Here is an 18356-nt window from a genome sequence, read left to right on the forward strand (position 1 = left end):
TCTTGTCCTTTGTAGGAATCACAGAACCACTTATTAATAGCCTTCTGTCTTCCCTTGTGCTTAGTTCTTCAAGGAGAAAAGCTGAACTCTGGACTATTGTTAAGCAGCTATCTCCTGGAATTAAAACCCAACCAACAAAGCTATGAGCTAGTTACTGTGGGGGCTTGGTCTTCTACGCCGGAGTAGTGGTGGTGGGGTACCAAAGAGCTGGATAAGGAGGGAGATAAGGAGGAGGCACTAGGAATCTATCTGATTGAAAGTAGACCCTGGGCATTCAATGGAAATTCAGTGAGTCATGTGGCAGTCAGTGCTTTTTATTCTGTTTTTGCCACAAGAGGAAGAAGGCGTGATGAGATCTGAGGTAATTTTCTAGAACTGAAGCTGCATGTGGTTCTGAGAAAGCCAAATATATCAGATAGGCAGTTTCTCGCTGCAAGACCGCATGGGTGGCAAGCCCTGCAGATCCCTTTCCTACTCGGGAGCCTTTGGTACTGGCACACTTCTTCTATGGCGGCCCCTTCTTGGCCAACTCTTAAAGATTGCTTTCCCTAGAACCTCTTAGAATTTGCATAGGATCTATCTCCTCCAGAGAAAATACCGGACAGTTCAACAGAAGTTTTAGATGCAGTTTAGTGTGGGTTCCAGCTTGTTTCTTTCCACCTCTCTCCTCTCAAGAGCCTCCTTCTTATTCCCTTTTCTTTGTCTTGGTGTCTGAGTAATTGCCCTTTGCTACATAGCCTCACTCAGATTCTGTCTCCCTGTTGTTCGTTCCTCAAGTAATGCACTCCCAAGTAGCAGCAGGGACCTGTACCCAGATCCACATTCACCAGCCTTCTCAGTACCTGATGTTTCTAGTAGGAATCATGAAGTGTTTGTTGGAAACACGGTAAGGTTGAGCCCAGCATAATGACCTATTGGCTAAATCCTTGCCTTGCTGGTCCTGGGATCCCATATGGGGCCATTTAATGTCCCAGCTGCTCTACTTCCCATCCAGCTCTCTGCTTGTGGCCTGGGAATCAGTAAGGGGTGGCCCAAAGCCTTGTGATCCTGTAACTCCAGAAGTTCCTTGCTCCTGGCTTTTGATTAGCTCAGCTCTGTCCATTGCCGCCATTTGGGAAGTGAATCAGTGGACGGAAGATCTTTCCTCTGTAAATCTGCCTTTCCAATAAAAATAAATGAAAAATCTTAATTAAAAAACATAGTAAGGTCTTCTGACGTTTTGTTGCATGTTTTTATTTTACTAATGTTTTTAAAGATTTATTTGTGTGTCTGAAAGAGTTATAGGAGAGAGAAAGAGCTCTTCCATCTGCTGGCTCACTCCGCAGATGGCCACGGTAGGCAAAACTGGGCCAAGCTGAAGGTGGGAGCCAGAAGGTTCCTTCAGGTCATCTCCCACATGGGTAGCAGGGGCCGAAGCACTTGGGCCATCCCCTTGATGCTCTCCCCACTAGCTGGATTGGAAGTGGAGCAGTTTCACCCACTATGCTCTAGCGCCATGTGTTTACCTTTATTCTGTATGGATTAGGGAACTTCATTAGAAAGTTCATGGAAATATTTAGCAATGGTTTATTTTGATAAAAAAAATTTTTTAATCCATGCACATGAGGGATCTTAAAGTTTATGGAGAAATAAATATTTTGGAACACCTACACAACTTCAGTATTCACATCATAATAAACTAAGCTCTATTTCCTCCACAACATTTTGAAGTATCTTCATATTTGTATGTTGTCCTGGTTAATAAATTTATAATAAGTGATCCTTCTTCCTGTACTCTTTCCTGGCAAATTCAAAATAGTTCAGATCTACTTCAAATGGCTTCTTCTCCAGGAAATCATTTGTATCTCTGAGGTTGGCCCTCCCACCCTGGAACACAGGCTTTGTGTGTGCTTTATGTATTGGCTATTGTTATTTACAAATCGCTTTGCTCCATACTTACCTACCCAAGACCAGGAGATCTTACCATTAGGTGACCATTAGGGGATCCTACTGCCAAAATCAAGTGCAAGGAACTTCTATAGTTCAGAGTGCTCAGTGACTACCCCTGATGCTGAACAGAAAATCCCACGAGAAGACAGGGGCCAAGAGTTCGGCTGTGTAGGAGGCACAGGGCTGGGCGAGGTCCTCCCTTCCAGGCGTGTTCTGGGATCACTTCCTCACCACTATCACAATGTTTATTTTGAATGTGGAAGGTCAATGTTGCATAGACAGTGATAAGTTCATGGAGAGACAACAATTTAGATTATTTGAGAAATTGAGCCACTGGGTGGAACATGTTCATTCCATATTGGGATTCTGTCATAGAATTTGTAAGGCAAGTCTGGAAAGTTTCTGTTTCTTTGCTTATTTGCATTGACAAATTTGACAGAGTTGTAAGTTTGAAGGAATTTCCAGAGACCATTCTTCATGTGTTGTGCTGTATCCTTGACATATAATTATGAATGTTTTTTCAAGATACTTTATTTACTTATTTGAAAGGCGAGTGGCAGAGAGAGATGGAGTGACAGAGTGATCTTTACCCACTGGTTCACTCAGCTGCTACAGCTAGGTCTGTGCCAGGTCAAAGCCAGAAGCCCAGAGCCTGATCTTGGTCTCCCACATAGGTGTCAAGTTCTTGAGTACTTGGGTCATTGTCTGCTGTCTCTCAGACACATGAACTAGAAACTCAATCAGAATCAGAGAGGCAGGGGCTGGAACCACTCTGACGTGGGATTTGAGTGTCTCAACCAGTAGTACCCTTCCACCATGTCTGCCCATGACAGCAGAATCTTCTCTCTGTTCATTCTGCTGCGTTTTATTTGGGGAATATTTGTTAAATTCTTGGCTTTTTTTAAAAAAAAAATGTAGAATAAAAGAAACTAATCATTGTGCATTTTGTATTTCCAGGGAAGCAAAGGTGCCTACCGGTACCACTGGCAGAGCCACAATGTCAAGCACAGTGGCGTGGATGACATGGTGCTCCTCTCCAAGATCACTGAGAGCTCCATCGTAGAGAATCTGAAGAAGAGATACATGGACGACTACATCTTCGTATCCTTTGCTGGGATCTTTAGACACTGCTGCACTGTGATGATAGTCGCAGCAGAATGCAGCTTTGCTCCTAGTGCGAGAAGAGCCGTTAGTCTCAACTGATGCTGGGGGTTGCAGTATTTTCTCGGCCACATTGAGATCTTGGACTTGGTTGATACAGTACAAAGAGCAAGGTTGATGTAACCTTGTATGTACCCCTGGCATTTCACCACATCAGGGGTAGCTGGTTTTTAGGCTATGGTACTGTCCCAGTGGTGTGCTCTCCCCACACATGTGGGATCTGCAGCATCTGTGCTTCTAGAGGAAGTTGCACTTTGCTGAGTTGTATTCATGATACTTTCTGATTACAAAGCAGAGACGTTGCTGTACAGGCTTGATGGGTTGCTAAAAGATTACCTCATGCAGGAGATGGAGCAAAAAACTATATTGCTGATTTTTCTGCATCTTGATGTGCACTAATGGAAATCTGGGAAGTGAAGAGCCAGTATTGAAAATGTCTGACATTCCTGAGTTCTTTATGTTTCGATTTTAGCTTGCCATATGCCAATTTTTATGGGGCTTTAAATATGCAGAATGAAAATTTGTTTCAAATGTGATATTTGAAGTATCTACACGATTCAGCATTTGTTTGGTGCAGTTACGTAAAGACTAAGTGGAGGAGTCATTGCAGGAATTAGTCACATACGTGCAAAGTATGTGTAATGCTAACACAATGTCTAACAAAGCCTCACTTTGGGTATTGGTAAGTACCTTCCGAAGATAGAATGTCATGGGTGATCTAGTAAAAATGAAATCTTTGCTACCAGTAACATAGCTTAGATTTTAGCCAAGAAAACCTGAGAAAAAGCCTTTGCTTTGCTTTTCTCTTGTTCGGATTTGTTTGAAAGGCAGTGCTAGAGTGACAAGGAGAAACAAAAAGGAAAGGCAGAGATTGAATGTTCTATATGATGTTTCACTTCCCAAATGGCCAGGGCTGCATCTGGCTGAAGGTGGGAGCTGGGAACTCCATCCAGGTGTTCCCATGATTGCTGGGGCCCAAGAACATGGGGTGTGTTCCACTGCTTTCCTGGGCACATAAGCAGGGAGCTGGATTGGAAGTGGACAACCAGGACTCAAACAGGGCTCACTTGAGATGCCAGTGTCGAAGACAGTGGCTTCACTTGCTCCATCACAATGGCAGCATGGAATCATGTTCACAACAATAACTTCTGTTTTGCCAGTGGCTTTTTGATGCTGAACACCTGTTAAAATAACTCAAACCTGTGCAGCCATCTTTTTGGACGAGTTGTCTGCCTAGTCACTGGTGCGTAGGTACCACCACTGACTTGTATTCTTGCTTTTTATTTCTTTTTAAACTTTCACACATTTGTTTGAAAGGCAGAGAGACTGAGAAGGCAGCAGAAGTCTCTTGTCTGCTGGTTTACTCCCTAAATGCCTTCAACTGCCACAGCAGGTCCTGGCGGAAGCCCACAGCTCCAAACCCAATCCAGTGGTGAAAGGGACCCAGACACTTGCAGTATCACCTCCCATATCTGAGAGAGTGCATTAGCAGGAAGCTGAATCTGAGAAAGAGCCCATACTCTAACACAAGGACTCCAATATGGGATGGCAGGCATCTTCAGCAGTATATTCACTGCCATGCCAAATGCCTGTACCTTTCCACAGACTTTTCAGGTATCCTTGACTATTTGGGATTGCTAGCTATATGATAATAGCATTATTTAAAATAATTATATATATATATACATATATATGACATAGTGATGCTTTGATATATATGTATTTATTATGATTAAATGAAGTGAATTGCATCCATACGCTCATCCTCATTTGTATGTGTGATACAGGGATTTAAAATCAATGCTGCTGGCAATTTTGAAATGTATGCAATATTGTTACTAATTTATACTAGCATCCTTTTTGGGAGGGGGAGGGGGAAGTGCCAAAACCCAGGAATGAACCATGAGGCCAGTGATAGCATTTTGATATATAGAGATAGAGCAACCTGTTGGCCTATAAACACATTTTTTAAATAGTTAATTTTATTTACCTGAAACAGTTGCAGAGAGAGAGACAGAGACAGAGACAGACAGACAGAGAGAGAGAGAGAGAGAGAGAAGAGACAGAGAGATCTTCCATCCTCTGGTTTACTCCCCAAATGGCCACCATGGCTGGGACTGAGCCTGGTAGAAGCTAATAACTTCTGGGTGCCCCACGTGAGTGCAGGGACCCAATGACTTGGTCCATCCTCAGCTACTTTCCCAGGCTCATTAGCAGGGAGCTGGATCAGAAGTGGAGAGGCCAGGACTCTAACCCATCTGAGATGTCGGCACTGCAGAAGCAGCTTAACCCACTTTGTAGCCTGGTAGCCCCTATGAATTAAAGTTCTATTGAAAGACAGGTATGCTGTTTCCTGAGTGGCAAAGTTGAGTACTTGGGCTAATCCTTTATGGAAAAATTGCTCTCAGTTGCTCTATACACTAGTGAAGGGTTTTGTTTATTTCTGTTTTTTTTTTAAAATGCAACTGTGTAGAAGCAGTTGTGTTCATTTGTTTTTGTTTTAATTGGTCAAAAAATTGGAATCTATTTAGGCATAGATTGTCATGTTTATGTGCAAAAATCCATGGACAGAGAAACTGGCAAATGAGATTAGAAAGAGTGAATGGCTGGCTTTGGGTATGTGTTCAAACTTTGCATGTAATTGGCACTCCTTGTTTTCCTCATGTGTAAAATGAGAGTGTCGGTACTATCTCCCACACGAGGCAGTTGTAGAGTGCAGTGAAATAATGAAGGCACTAAGTGCTCAGTAAGCTTTCATTATTATCATCACCCACAAGACCAGGCGTATAAACTTCCCATCTGTGACTCAATGTCCAAAACTTCTGCTGTAAAGTTGTTTATAGCAGATTGAGTGCGTTTTTTTTTAACCATAAAAATCTAATTTCCACAGAGAGTAGTTGAACAAAATATTTGTTAGAAGGCTGTTGGAATGTGGGCTCAGGTTACCATATGATTTACATGAAATGTGTGTCAAGTAATTGTCAGTGGCCACACATCCCTGACCCAGGCTGTGTCCCTTCTCTCCAGAGTGACTGCTTTCCTCCCCAAACACTGCAAGGCAGTGGGCTGTAGATCTTTTTCAAACAGCCAAAATTTACAAAACCCTTTGAGGCAATAGCCATCCATCTAGCCATGGCTTCTAATAGGTTTTCAAGCATCGAGGAAAATCCTGTCATCGGCAATCCCACCCCTTGGGGTTAGTTACAGTTAACTTCTCATTGACCATATATGTACATACATGAAACTTTGAACAGTTGGTGGAATAATTGAGTTGGAAGATGTTTCTTTGGTGCAGACATTTTAAAATCATGTGTGTTTATATGTATATATAAATGGGATATTCGATAAGTTCTTGGGAATGCATATTATAAAAACTATTCCTGGACTTCAAATTCATTGACACCAAAATAAATTTTCATTATCTTTTCTGTGAGCCTTGAGGTATCCTCATATGTGTTCCTCTTTGTTAATGTTCTCAAAAAAATGGCATCATCTTGCATGATGTATTTCCTGATTTCCTGCATCATTCTTGGCCTGGAGCATGGTTTTGTGTTCATTGGAAATGTGTTAATTGTCAGGACTTGCTTTTTAAATTCAGACAACAGAATGTCTAAATGACTCACACGTAGGGGGCTGAATTAATGCCTGTGAATCAATGACTGACTAATTGTGTGTTCTATCAAGGAGATGAGTTACTTGTCCACTAATGACTCTATGTTTTAGAAATCTCTACCCACTCAGTTTCTGGGAAGTCCAGCATGAATGGGTTTCCTATTAGTAGCACAGAGTAGCTCTCAGCTGTCAGAAAGCTTGAGGCTCTGAAGGATGTGTTTGTGACTTTGGCTGCCAGTCTTTTCCTCCTGTAAGTGATAAGACCTCCTTTACCACTTCAGTACTAAGGAGATGACATAATAGAGCAATAGCACAATAGGAGCATTTTTTTCTTCATTTAATTGTTAAACTAAGACGAGATTGTATTTCACTTAAAGTTATAAAATGTCCCATTTTACCTCTTCTGCATCTAATAGCATATTGCCTTATATTGAAGGTCAGCATTCCGAACGATCAGTTGTTAATGCACTCGGGGCAGAGGCACATTGCTTTGCTCAATGGTAAGCAAAAACATCTACTTAGAAAGTGCTGACACTGTTTACCAATAAAACCTCAAAGTTTTTAGCTCTTTGTCTTTAGACCGGGAAGGTTTCATGAATGTTTCTGCACTTGTTACAATTACAGTCTACAGAATGTGTGGCAGGCGGTGCTGCATTCTCGCCTCACTTGGCCCAGCAGCACTTCTTGCCGCTTGGCTGATGAAAATCGTTCCTATACGAAGCACTCCACACTCATTTGGTCCAACTTTCTCCATACTTGTTTTTACTCGAAGACCACATTCAAATGTGTTTGGCAGTTTTAATCCTTGAGTTAGGAGGCTAGAGTTTGATGCCAGACCCATTGGAACTCCAGACGGTGAAGCTGCTCTGGGTTAGATTTAGTCCTTGGCAGCCAGTTGCTATAGAGGGACCTGCGTGCTGTTTGTGGGATGAACGTTGGTCTGGCGGCAGACTTCCCTGGGGAAGTTATCTCACCTCTAGGCTCCACCTCAGTGATACATCTGGGGGAGTTGACCTGATCAGTGTGGGTGGCTTTTTGGGGAATTCACAGGCATTTGACCTGTCAGTGAAGACTCCGGTGAAGACCTCAGCATCCCTAGGTTCAAGTGCAGAACCTAGAAGACAGCAGGGGGTGGCTCACGTGGTTGAGTTCTTCCCAACCATGAGAAAGGGTCCTAGATTGAGTTGCCTTCCAAGTCTGGGTTGTTTTTCACATTTGGAGAATGAAAGTGGACCAGCGAATGGAAGCCATCTTTCCCCATCTCAAATTGTAACAAAGTTAAATCCTTAGCTTTGCCTATCAACACCATTAAAAACAAATGGGCCTAAATAGTTCTACCAGGTTTCCTAAAAACAAAAGTGTTTTCGAATGAAAAAGGCGGAGAAATAATCTAAGAATAAAGGATGGCCTTTCATACTGAATAAATCAAGCCTTATGAAAAATTCTGTGTATTAAATCTGTTTTTGACATTCTTGCTGCATATCCACAAAAATTTGTAGGCCTATGAATGGGTGTTGGGGAATCAAAACAGATCTTTTGGGTACATTGTGTCTCAGATTCTGCTAAATAAGATGGCTGAAGTGGTTTTTTTTGGTGGTGTTGTTCCTATTTAGCAGTACCATAGCTTACTGCAGAATATTTTATGTGTGTAGAGCCTTTGATCATGAGCAGCTGTTTCCAAAGGCACATGTGAATTACCGAGGGAAGAGAGCTGAAGGTGCCTGTGTTCGTAACCCAGCAGGAGACCTGTACTCTGAGAGAAGTAATGGAGGTTCCTGCCAGGCCTTAAGATGGAAAAGGCAAAAACTGTTTAGATAAACAATTAGCCCATTTCCCCACTAAATTAAATTCTGAATAGTTTATAGCTGTTAAGCTTAAAAACAAGCCTAGCCCCATGACTTATTTCAAACCCCACTTTATTTTTTAAATAATAATTTGATATTAAAATAATAATAAAAAACAAATAATATTGCTCTTAACAACTCTGTTGGAAAATTTAGGATAGCAACCGCTCTTCCCCATTGATTCAGTGATAAATCAAGACTGAGAATTCTTCATGTACAAGTTGTTTTCATTAAAAAATTATGTTGCATATATGCAGCTGTTTGTTAGGCCGCCAGGTGTGTAGTGAGTGGGGAGATGCAGTGGAGAAATCAGACCCTTTAGGGTTTCATCCTTAGGGTAGCTCAAGTTTTGTGTACAGGGGTCCTTATCTGTAGTCTGGGGTGGCACCACGAGCATTCCGGTTACAACCAAGGGAAGGAACGCACCTTGCCTTGGCCAGCTCCATCATTGTGGGCGTTCTGTCGAAACGAGCAACAACAGAAACAGTCTCGAGCATGTGTTGCGCATGGGCATATGTTGGTTTTGTTGTCATTTTGAGAATATTCTTTGTAACTTTTTTTTTCCAAAAGAGTGAGGAAGTTCATCTGTTTAGCTCATTGTTATATCCCTAGTACCTAAAATGGTTGTGACGTCCCAATTCAAATGTACCTATTAAATGAATCAAGAGAAATGGTTTTTGTTACATTAAAATGTCTTAGGTTGGGTGCGTTAAGATGTGTTATGTAAAACTTGAAACTCGGCATAAAAACAATCGTCTCCCAGAGATTTTCTGGATACCCCAAACAGAAATAGCTTCCTTTCCTAACTCCCATCTGTGTGGTTTTGTAATTGTCTTCTTTATTTTATTGTTATTTCTTAATTCCCATGAGCTCCTGGAGAGCAGCATCATTCAGTCCATTTTGTGTCTGTTGGTTGAATAAGTCAATGGACATGTGTTTAGTGTATGGAAGAAACAGGCAAGTTCATGGGAAAACTGCTTCTTTAAGAAGAGAATTGGTAACCGTTGGTTTGCTCAGTGGCCATTTCTGTTTTGTTTGCTTCCAGCTGTACTTGTCATGGATCCTGAGGGGATGTGGTTGAATTTGTTTTAAATAATGGTTTCTCCTTGTAGCACCTTGGTAATTAGATTCATTACTCTTTTCAACAAAAGCAAAGCCTGAGCTAGATAAACAATTGGCTTTTGTCTTTATTTGTCATCATTTAACAAACACATGCACTTTCTCTGTGATCAATTGGTATGAATTCTTTATAACATCTGGCTGCTTACTTTGAAAAGGCATATAGCCATGATGATGATGAATGGACCTTAACTGGATTAAATTCAGACGTACATAGGATCCGTGTTAATCTCCGTCAACCCTTTCAAGCAGATGCCATATTTTGGGGAGAAGGAAATCGAGATGTACCAAGGAGCGGTGAGTTCTGTGCTACATAAACTACTGTTTTATGTAGGGATTTTATAATGCATCCATTTGGATCTGCAGGTGACAGTGCATTCACACTTTTAATGGGTTATTTATTGGGGGCTCAAGTTAAGTGACGTTTGATTTTTATTGCCATGTTCTTTGAGGGTATAGCTCAGAGAAGACTAGGGCTGTCTCCCAGTTGAGTCTTATTTCTATACAAAATGAAGTGGGGTCTTAGACTTGCAATTTGGACCTGCTTCCACAGCTGCCACAGAATTCTCAGGCATAAAAAAAAACCTGAATCTCAAGTGAAAATATTTGGCAACAGAGGTCATGCTCCCAGAATCGGAATCTTAGATTAGCTGTGGCTCTAACATGAACATGTAGCATACATCACCGATTGCTTTATGTACCTATTCAAACTCGACTCCACTGCCATTTCTGTTGCGCAATAAACACAGAAACCGTCAGCCCCACTGATGTGTTCCATGCTGGCGTTCATCACCTCTCTGGGCTACTCTTTCCCTGCGATATTTCCCCCCTTCCCCTTCCTTCCTCTTTTCTTTGCAGCAGAAGCACAAGGGTATCCATTAATCCTGACCTCTGGAAAAACCAACAAAAGGGACCCCACACAAATTCATCAGTTGGAGTGCAAGGCAATTTACCCAGAGCAAGAGCCCACCCCATTGTTGCCAGATGAATGGTGCCGGTTGCGGGAGCCGAAGGAGGCTGCCACGCGAGAGGCCTTTGATAATGCTGTCTTTATGGGAGCCCAGCACAAGGGAGACACTGTCCTGAGAGGCAGGGCCCCGGGCCGGCAGCGGGCACAGAGCTGGCTCCATGTCCTCAGTGACAGCCGCGGCGTCGTGGATGGCAGCGCTGTGTGAGTGTGTTTCTAGGTCTTTGAAAAGGGTCCTTTCAAGACCATTCATCTTTGAAGAGTTCTCTTTAAAGAAATAGCACGGCAGTTTTTAAAAAAAAAAAAAATGTTTATTTGTTACTGCTTATGGTAAGAACTTGTGAAACTGGGATGTACTTTTGCACTTGCATAAATAGCAGAGTAGTTCAGGATGCTGTCCACATATTCACCCCCAAATTCCCATTTCACAGATGAGGAAACTGAGGTTCAGATAAAGTACTAGAGTATAATGAGTAGTAAAGGTAGGAGTTGAGGTTAGATTTGATCGACCATTAGGATCTCAGAGGAGGAAAAGAAAAAAACAAAAAAATGCCTACCCTATGATTCACACAGGTAGCCGAGATGCAATCAGGCTGCAGATGAGAAACCAATTACAAAAGTATTGAATAACATGCAAAGGTCAAGTGTCACTTTCTCAAGCAACTATGAGGCCTCCTGGGCAATGGCTTGCCTCTCCGTTTTGCTCCATTGTCGGTAGTTTTGTGTCCACTCTATTTGTCATCATGTTTCTTGTAATCTGCTTCCCTGTTTTCAAAGAGGCTTGAGGAGCAGGAGTTGAACAATTAAGATACTTGTTTTCCATTCCTGCGTACCTAGGTTCGATTCCCAGCTCTGGCTCTTGACTCAAGGTTCCTGTTCAGTGCAGACCCTGGGAGGTAGCAGTGATGACGGTAGTTAGGGTAATAACTGGTTTATGGCCTCCTGTACGGGAGACTTGGATTGACTCATAGTTTCCGCCCTGGAAGTTGTAGTCCTTTGAGAAATACGCCAGCAGATTGGGAGTGTTCTGTCTCTCGGCCTTTTTGGGAAGCCTGGCCTGAAAGACACCCATCCCTGTCTATCACTCTACTACCCTGACTCCCATGCCTGCCTGCCTTCTGACCGTAAGGTTAAGGCAGAGCTAACATCAGTCGTTTCCTACCTAGAGTTTGCCCATTGACCAGTCCCAGCTCATTGGGGTGTGCCGCCTCCCTTTCTGGTTTTCCCAACTTGTGACGTGTGGGGCTTCAAGGAGGACAACACGGAGTGTTGGATACACCCGTGTTCACCATGTGTACTGTCTCCCTGTGTGTCCCAGACCCCTTATTCTATAGTGAACCATTGCAGAATAGGGCTCAAAAATGGGTTAAGAAAGGTGGGTTTTTTTTTTTTTTTTTAAGACTTACATGTTTTTTTTTTTTTTTACTGGAAAGTCAGATATACAGAAAAGGAGAGACAGAGACAGAGGGCCCCAAGTCTTTAGGCCATTCTTGACTGCTTTCCCAGGCCACAAGCAGGGAGCTGGAAGGAAAGTGAAACAGCCAGGGTATGAACCAGTGTCCATATGGGATCCTGGCACATGTGAGTCAAGGGTTTTAGCCACTAGGCTACCATGCCAGACCCAAGAAAGGTGTGTTTTACTTCTGTTATATTACCTTACATTTTTCAAATTAGTTTATTATGCACCAAAATAACTTATGCAAGCTGCTACATGGCCCATATTTACCCCCACGTTAACAATGGGGCTGTTCTGATATTTTTATATTCTTCTAAGCTCAGTAACATTTAAGGGGTAGTATTTTCTGTTTAGTCATTTCTGAGAGGGAGTTTTATAGTTGAGTGCTAAGAAATTGACTAAAACAAAGCTGACATTGACTGAGACAGTAAATATGTAAAGGATGGCCGTGTGTTTGGTTTTATATTCAGTGTGGCCACGACATCCCATGAAACTAGATCACACATTCAAGACTGTATCTTGATGTGGTTGAAATCTACATTCTCCCCAACCCCGCAAAATACAAGTGAGACAAACTGGCCAGAGCAGCTTATCTCTTGAAAGAACTATACTTCCTCCCCTCCTAGAGAAAATTTTGTTTTCCAATCACAAATGGTTTCAGTTCTGAGGTGCCAGAAACCTCCACTTTCCCTTGGAAAAAAATGATCTACGAATTGAGGCTGCTGATTGCGATGTTGATAAACCTCTCTTCAGACCTGTTTCCCAAGTGTCTGTGGCGCATCTTGAGATGGAATGTCCTCTGCAGAGGCATGTTTGGGTGGACGGGTGTGGTCTGAAGCTGTGGGTCATGTCTGCAGGCTGAGTCACACGTGTGCCTAGGGAAGAGTCCTTCCAAATTCCATTTAGTTTGTTAGGGCGTAAGTGTTCATCTCCGAGGGAATTTTATGAGTTCTTATGTTATGCAACCTCTGGGATGTGATTACGTGCATAGGCATGGGAACTGTGCAGTTGTCAATTGGTTTCTCAGGTCAAGGAAAAGAATGTGAGGCATTGATCTCTGACCATGGTCTTAGTTTTGTTTTTTCTTGTCTTTCTAGGCACAGTATGAGAACCCACCACACATCTATGCCCTGGCGGATAGTATGTACAGAAACATGATCATCGACAGAGAGAACCAGTGTGTCATCATCAGGTAGGAGAAGGATCCTCCCAGGGAGGTCCAGAGCTTGGAAGACAGTCCTGGAATGGGGGATCTCTGTCAAAGGGCCTTGACTTTCCAACAGCCGCTGATGGCAGAGGCTGGGTCATGCATGGAGGAACAAGCAGGCTGGCTGCTTAATCTTGGTTTATTTGAAAACCCCAAGTGCTGAAAACTTTGAGCTCTTGTGGGGCTGTCATCAAAGCCCCTGGTGTTTAAGGTATTAAGGACTCAGGGCTCATCATGCTAACTGGGTCTTCCTATAATCAGCAAGGTCAAGGGATGAAAGTCCTATAAACCTCCCTTGCCCTTGGATCTGACTGAGGCTTTACGTCAGAAGTGTGATAAGCATGCTTCCCTATGGTATCTGCTGGAATTCACTCTGCGTTCTGTTCTTGCTGGGTAAGTAGTTCGTGTTTGGTAGACTTTGGGGTTGGATGATGTACTCGGTCATTTCCTTTGAGTTTTTAGGAGTCCATTACCCATTACTGCTAAATGGAATCCTAGGTGGCTGTAGCTACATTTTGTAATCCTTTTACCAATCCTCGCCTGGATTCCAGTGCATTTAAATTTTATTTTACCATGGTGAACATTTTCCAACATAGAAAAAGTTTAAGCATTCAATGACGTTCCCATATTTTTTATATGAATAGTCCACATTTTGTGGTAGGTATTTGTGTTTATCTTTTATATTTAATTTTCTTATCTGAATTACCTTTCAAAGTTTTTCACAATAGATGGTCATAAGCGACAAAAAATTAGCAGTATTAATCTTGGTGTATCTACGATACATTTTCCTAGTGATCAGTATATTGCCAAGCCTGTCTTATGTAGTCCTCTATCCTGGTCCACTTGATTGATTAATTAAGGCAAATCCTAGGGAACACATCTATTTAGTCATTCATAATTGGGATGTACTCCTGGAAGATAACGCTCATCACACTTTACACATGCACAATTCTTTTACTATCGTCTAGTGTTGCCATTCCAGTTCTAAGGCTGTCTTATACATTTTCTTTTATACTTATTTGTATTTAATGTTCAAACAAGGCCTGCATACAGCACCTGATTGTTATGTTTTTATGTCTCTTAATTCTTTCTTGCTCTTCTTTTTTTTTTTTTTTTTTTTTTTTTTTTTTTGACATTTGTTTTGAAAGAAAGGGCTCTTGAGAAAAAGATTGTGGAGATCTTCAGAAAATGTGGCATTGGCTGCATGTATTCTGTGATGGTTCACGATTTCCGCTATCTATATCTCCTATAAATTGGTAGTTGCATCTAAGAGTGCTTTCCAATTTGGATTCAAGTTTTTGCAAAAGCAATGCTAGCGATACTGTGCCCTTAACACCTGTTCGTCTCTGTGTCGTGATTCAAACTGTCAGTGGACTCATTCATTATAAACTTCATCTAATGGCTGTTATTTAGTTAGTAATTGGCAAAGTTATTTTCCATGTCTATAATCCTATTTCTTCTGATTCTCTAATTATATTATTCTCTCTGCATTTGCTTTGCTTTGATTTAATCACCTTAAAATAGAATCCGTATAGGAAAATGAGATAAGACACTTGAGTCATTGCCTTTATCTACTGCTTTTCAAAGCAATGGATTGTTGCCCTAGCAACCACCCAAGGTAACGTGTTTTTATCTTTGGTGTCTCTCTAAAATAGTGAATTTCATATGTTTTACCCATTTTCATTGCAGTTACTCTTTTTGCTGCTCAAAAGGATCCCATTTTGACTGAGTGCTCCTTGGTTAATACCTCCTTAAGACATGACCCCAGTAGTTTCTGGTAGTTTTCTCATTTAAGAAGCTCCAAGCTCCTCTTGTGCTGCCACTTCTCCAAGGGATGTGGTTCTTGTCTTATGCAGTGGCTTTGGAAACCGCTGGTCTGGACACGACCGAGCTCCCTGCCCATGTTGGCAGTGCTTCTGGTCCTTTTCAGAGATAGAGCTAGGGAGTGATGTTTTTTGTTTTGTTTTTGAAGAGAAAAATGAAGCAGTTGTACTGATATTTCCATTTCAGTTTTCAAGGTAGCACAGTTTTTATTTCTTAGGCTTTTATATTCATTTCCCATTTATCTTATACTTAACATCTTGGTTCCTAATGACATGGAAGCAATTACTTGTCTTATACTATGTCTATATTATAGGTAGATAAAATGGTTTTTATTTATGCCATAAAGAATAAAACTACAGAATAAGAACACTAAAACAGTTCAGTGTAAACAGAGAAGTGAAGTACTTAAAAGCTGATGAAGGCTCATGACATTTTATCTCTGAATATTTCCCCCTGCACCTCTGAGAACTGAGCACATTTTTCCTACTTAATCTTAGGACCATTACCACAACTGAAGAGTCACGATCATCTACAAGCCAGCAGGTTTTATCCAAATCTGACTGTTGCAAATTCTTTCCTGCTAGTTTATACGAATTGAGAAATGGTTGCATTTGATTATGAAACTTACATTTATTTTATTTTAAAAGGACTAATTTTGAGGAGGAAGTTAAAGACAGAAAAAGAGGGGAAAAGGTGTCTGGGGCTGGCACTGTGGCTCAATAAGCTAACCCTTAACTTTCAAGCACTGGCATCCCATATGGGCACCAGTTCCATTCCCAACTGCTCCACTTCCAATCCAGCTCCCTGCTTGTGCTCTAGGATGGCCCCAAGTCCATGTGCCCCATATGGGAGACCAGAAGCAGCTCCTGGCTCCCAGCTTTAGATCAGCTCAGCTCTGGCCATTGTGGCCATTGGGAGTGAACCAGTGGATGGTTTTCCTCTTTCTCCTTCTCCCTGTATGTAAATCTGCCAATCAAATAAAAACAAAACAAATCTTTTAGAGAGGAAGAGAGAGAGAGGTCTTCCATGTACTAGCTCGTTCTGCAAATGTCTGCAACAACTAGGGCTCCGCCTGGCTGAAGCTAGGAGCCAAGAGCTTCTTGCGAGTCTTCCATGTGGGTGCAAGAACCCAAGTACTTGGGTCATCTTCAGCTATTTTCCTAGGTACATTAGCAGGCGGCTGGATGAAAAATGGAGCAGCCAGGGATTGTACCAATAACCATAGGAGATTCTAGCATTCAGGCACAACTTAACCTATTATGGTTAATTTATTATGGTCAAATAAAATTTAAGGTGCCATCCCCTTAAATTTATTTTTATTTGACTGTTCTATTACCATTTTCTCCCATAACATTGATATTGTGAAGAGACCATACCAGTCACTTAGTTGGTCTCATTATACTTATTCCTTCAGTTGAATTTTACATAAATTGGAAATTAGATGCAGGTTAAACCCTTTTGGAGGAATAGTTAGGAAATGAGGATTTTGGTTGCATGATGTGAAATGCTGTTGCTTGACGCAAGGTTGAGGTCTGGCCTTAGAGGGTTTTCTTAACTGGAATTTAATCTATTCCAGTTTGAGTTTTCCAGTAGAGTTCCTTATGCCTTTTCTCTTCTTCTGTATGTGCACTGGGATGAGAAGGAAGGAAATGGCTTGCTCAGCCCATGTCTCCATCTCCCAGGTCCTCTTCCACCTGTCCCTGCAGCAAGACTTTGCCCACTTCTTTTTTTTTTTTAAATTATTTATTATTTTTAATTCATTAATTACATTGTATTATGTGACACAGTTTCATAGGTACTTGGGTTCTCCCCACCCCTCCCCAAACCCTCCCACCATGGTGGATTCCTCCACCTTGTTGCATAACCACAGTTCAAGTTCAGTTGAGATTCCCCCATTGCAAGCGTATACCAAACATAGAGTCCAGCATCTTATTGTCCAGTCAAGTTCAACGGCTTCTTAGGTATACCCTCTCTGGTCTGAAGACAGAGCCAGCAGAGTATCATCCCGATCAATTGAAAGCTCCAACATACCATCAGCAAAAATTTACATCATTATGGAATTGATTGACATAGTAATGAGTAACCAATATGTTAAAAGTACATGCGAGTTCCCAGCCACCTTCTGTGACCACCTCATTGACATTTCAATTTTAGTTTATACACAACATATAACATTCATAACATAACGACTTTGCCCACTTCTACAGTCCTTCTCTCCAGCTGTTCAGGTGACAGACTTCAAGGACATGCTTGCAAGAATTTCTGTTGGGGTGTCGGTGTTCTCCTTTAGGAGGCATTTGGATAGGGAGCTTCCTGACTTGAACCATGCAGAATGAGACCAACGTTTGACTTCATGGCCCATTTCTGCACTCCTTTGCCCTCCCTCCCTTCAATCACCAGCTGCAAGTTGAGGATCCCCCTCCCCACTCACCCCCGGACTCCCTTCTGACCAGTTTGGTATAAATCCAGAAGTCCCCTTTATTCTCTCAGGTTCAGTAACTGAGGGGAAGGCCCTCGGCTTAGGACTGCAATTTTAGGAAAGCTGTAGGAGACATGGGCCAAGTCTGGGAGAGTCCCATGTGTAGCTTGAGGTTGTCTTCTTGTGGAAGTTGTTCCCTCAAGTCTTTGGTGTCCAGAATTTTTATGTGGGGTCTTTCCCTGCTTTCCTCAAGGTTGACCTTTTGTTTCCAAAGTCTCCTGAAGGTACAGGCTAATAATCTCTCTGGAGGGTGGAACTGATAGGATGTGTTTGAAAGTCTTCCTTGCAAATCATATTGTTAGACGGAGCCCTGCACCTCCAGGCAAACACTTAGCAAACAGGGCGCCTTGGGACTAACAGATTACAAACCAGTTACCCAGGGCAAAGTTCCACCTCTCTTGAGTTCTTCATTAGGGGTGCAGAAACTGTGGTTTGCGTTCTGTGTGAAAACCCACTGGCACAGCAAAGTCCACTTCGGCCAGCTCTGGGATCCTGGGCTGCATTCCCAGTGACTCTGTGGACCATGGTATATTCACCTCTAAGTGAAATGGTTGATCAGTGATCAACGATGACCTCTGGTGTCTGGTGGTTTGGAATTGTTCCAAATAATGTTGCTGCTGCTGGGAAAGAAAGGCAGAGAGGTGCTATCCTCAGTAGAGGGGCCCAAGTGTGCAGCCGCTGGGTGCTTGGCCTGCTGACTTTTGGGTTGGATGGTGCATGTCTGAATGCACCTGTGAACAGAAAGCAAATAAAACCTG

The 18356-nt window shown here is 42.1% G+C and overlaps 1 protein-coding gene across 2 annotated transcripts in view; it reads left to right on the forward strand.

The window, feature by feature from the left end:
• MYO1E (myosin IE) overlaps window positions 1-18356 on the forward strand; it is a 200596-nt gene that overhangs the window by 80952 nt on the left and 101288 nt on the right. For both annotated transcript variants that reach the window (XM_058665767.1, XM_058665768.1), the window contains exons 2-4: window positions 2887-3030; window positions 9873-9962; window positions 13186-13280. In XM_058665767.1, coding sequence (XP_058521750.1) covers window positions 2887-3030; window positions 9873-9962; window positions 13186-13280 — 329 coding nt within the window. The remainder of the gene's footprint in view (window positions 1-2886; window positions 3031-9872; window positions 9963-13185; window positions 13281-18356) is intronic.

Source organism: Ochotona princeps, chromosome 6 (assembly GCF_030435755.1).
Source record: "Ochotona princeps isolate mOchPri1 chromosome 6, mOchPri1.hap1, whole genome shotgun sequence".
In the NCBI taxonomy this organism is placed as follows: domain Eukaryota; kingdom Metazoa; phylum Chordata; class Mammalia; order Lagomorpha; family Ochotonidae; genus Ochotona; species Ochotona princeps.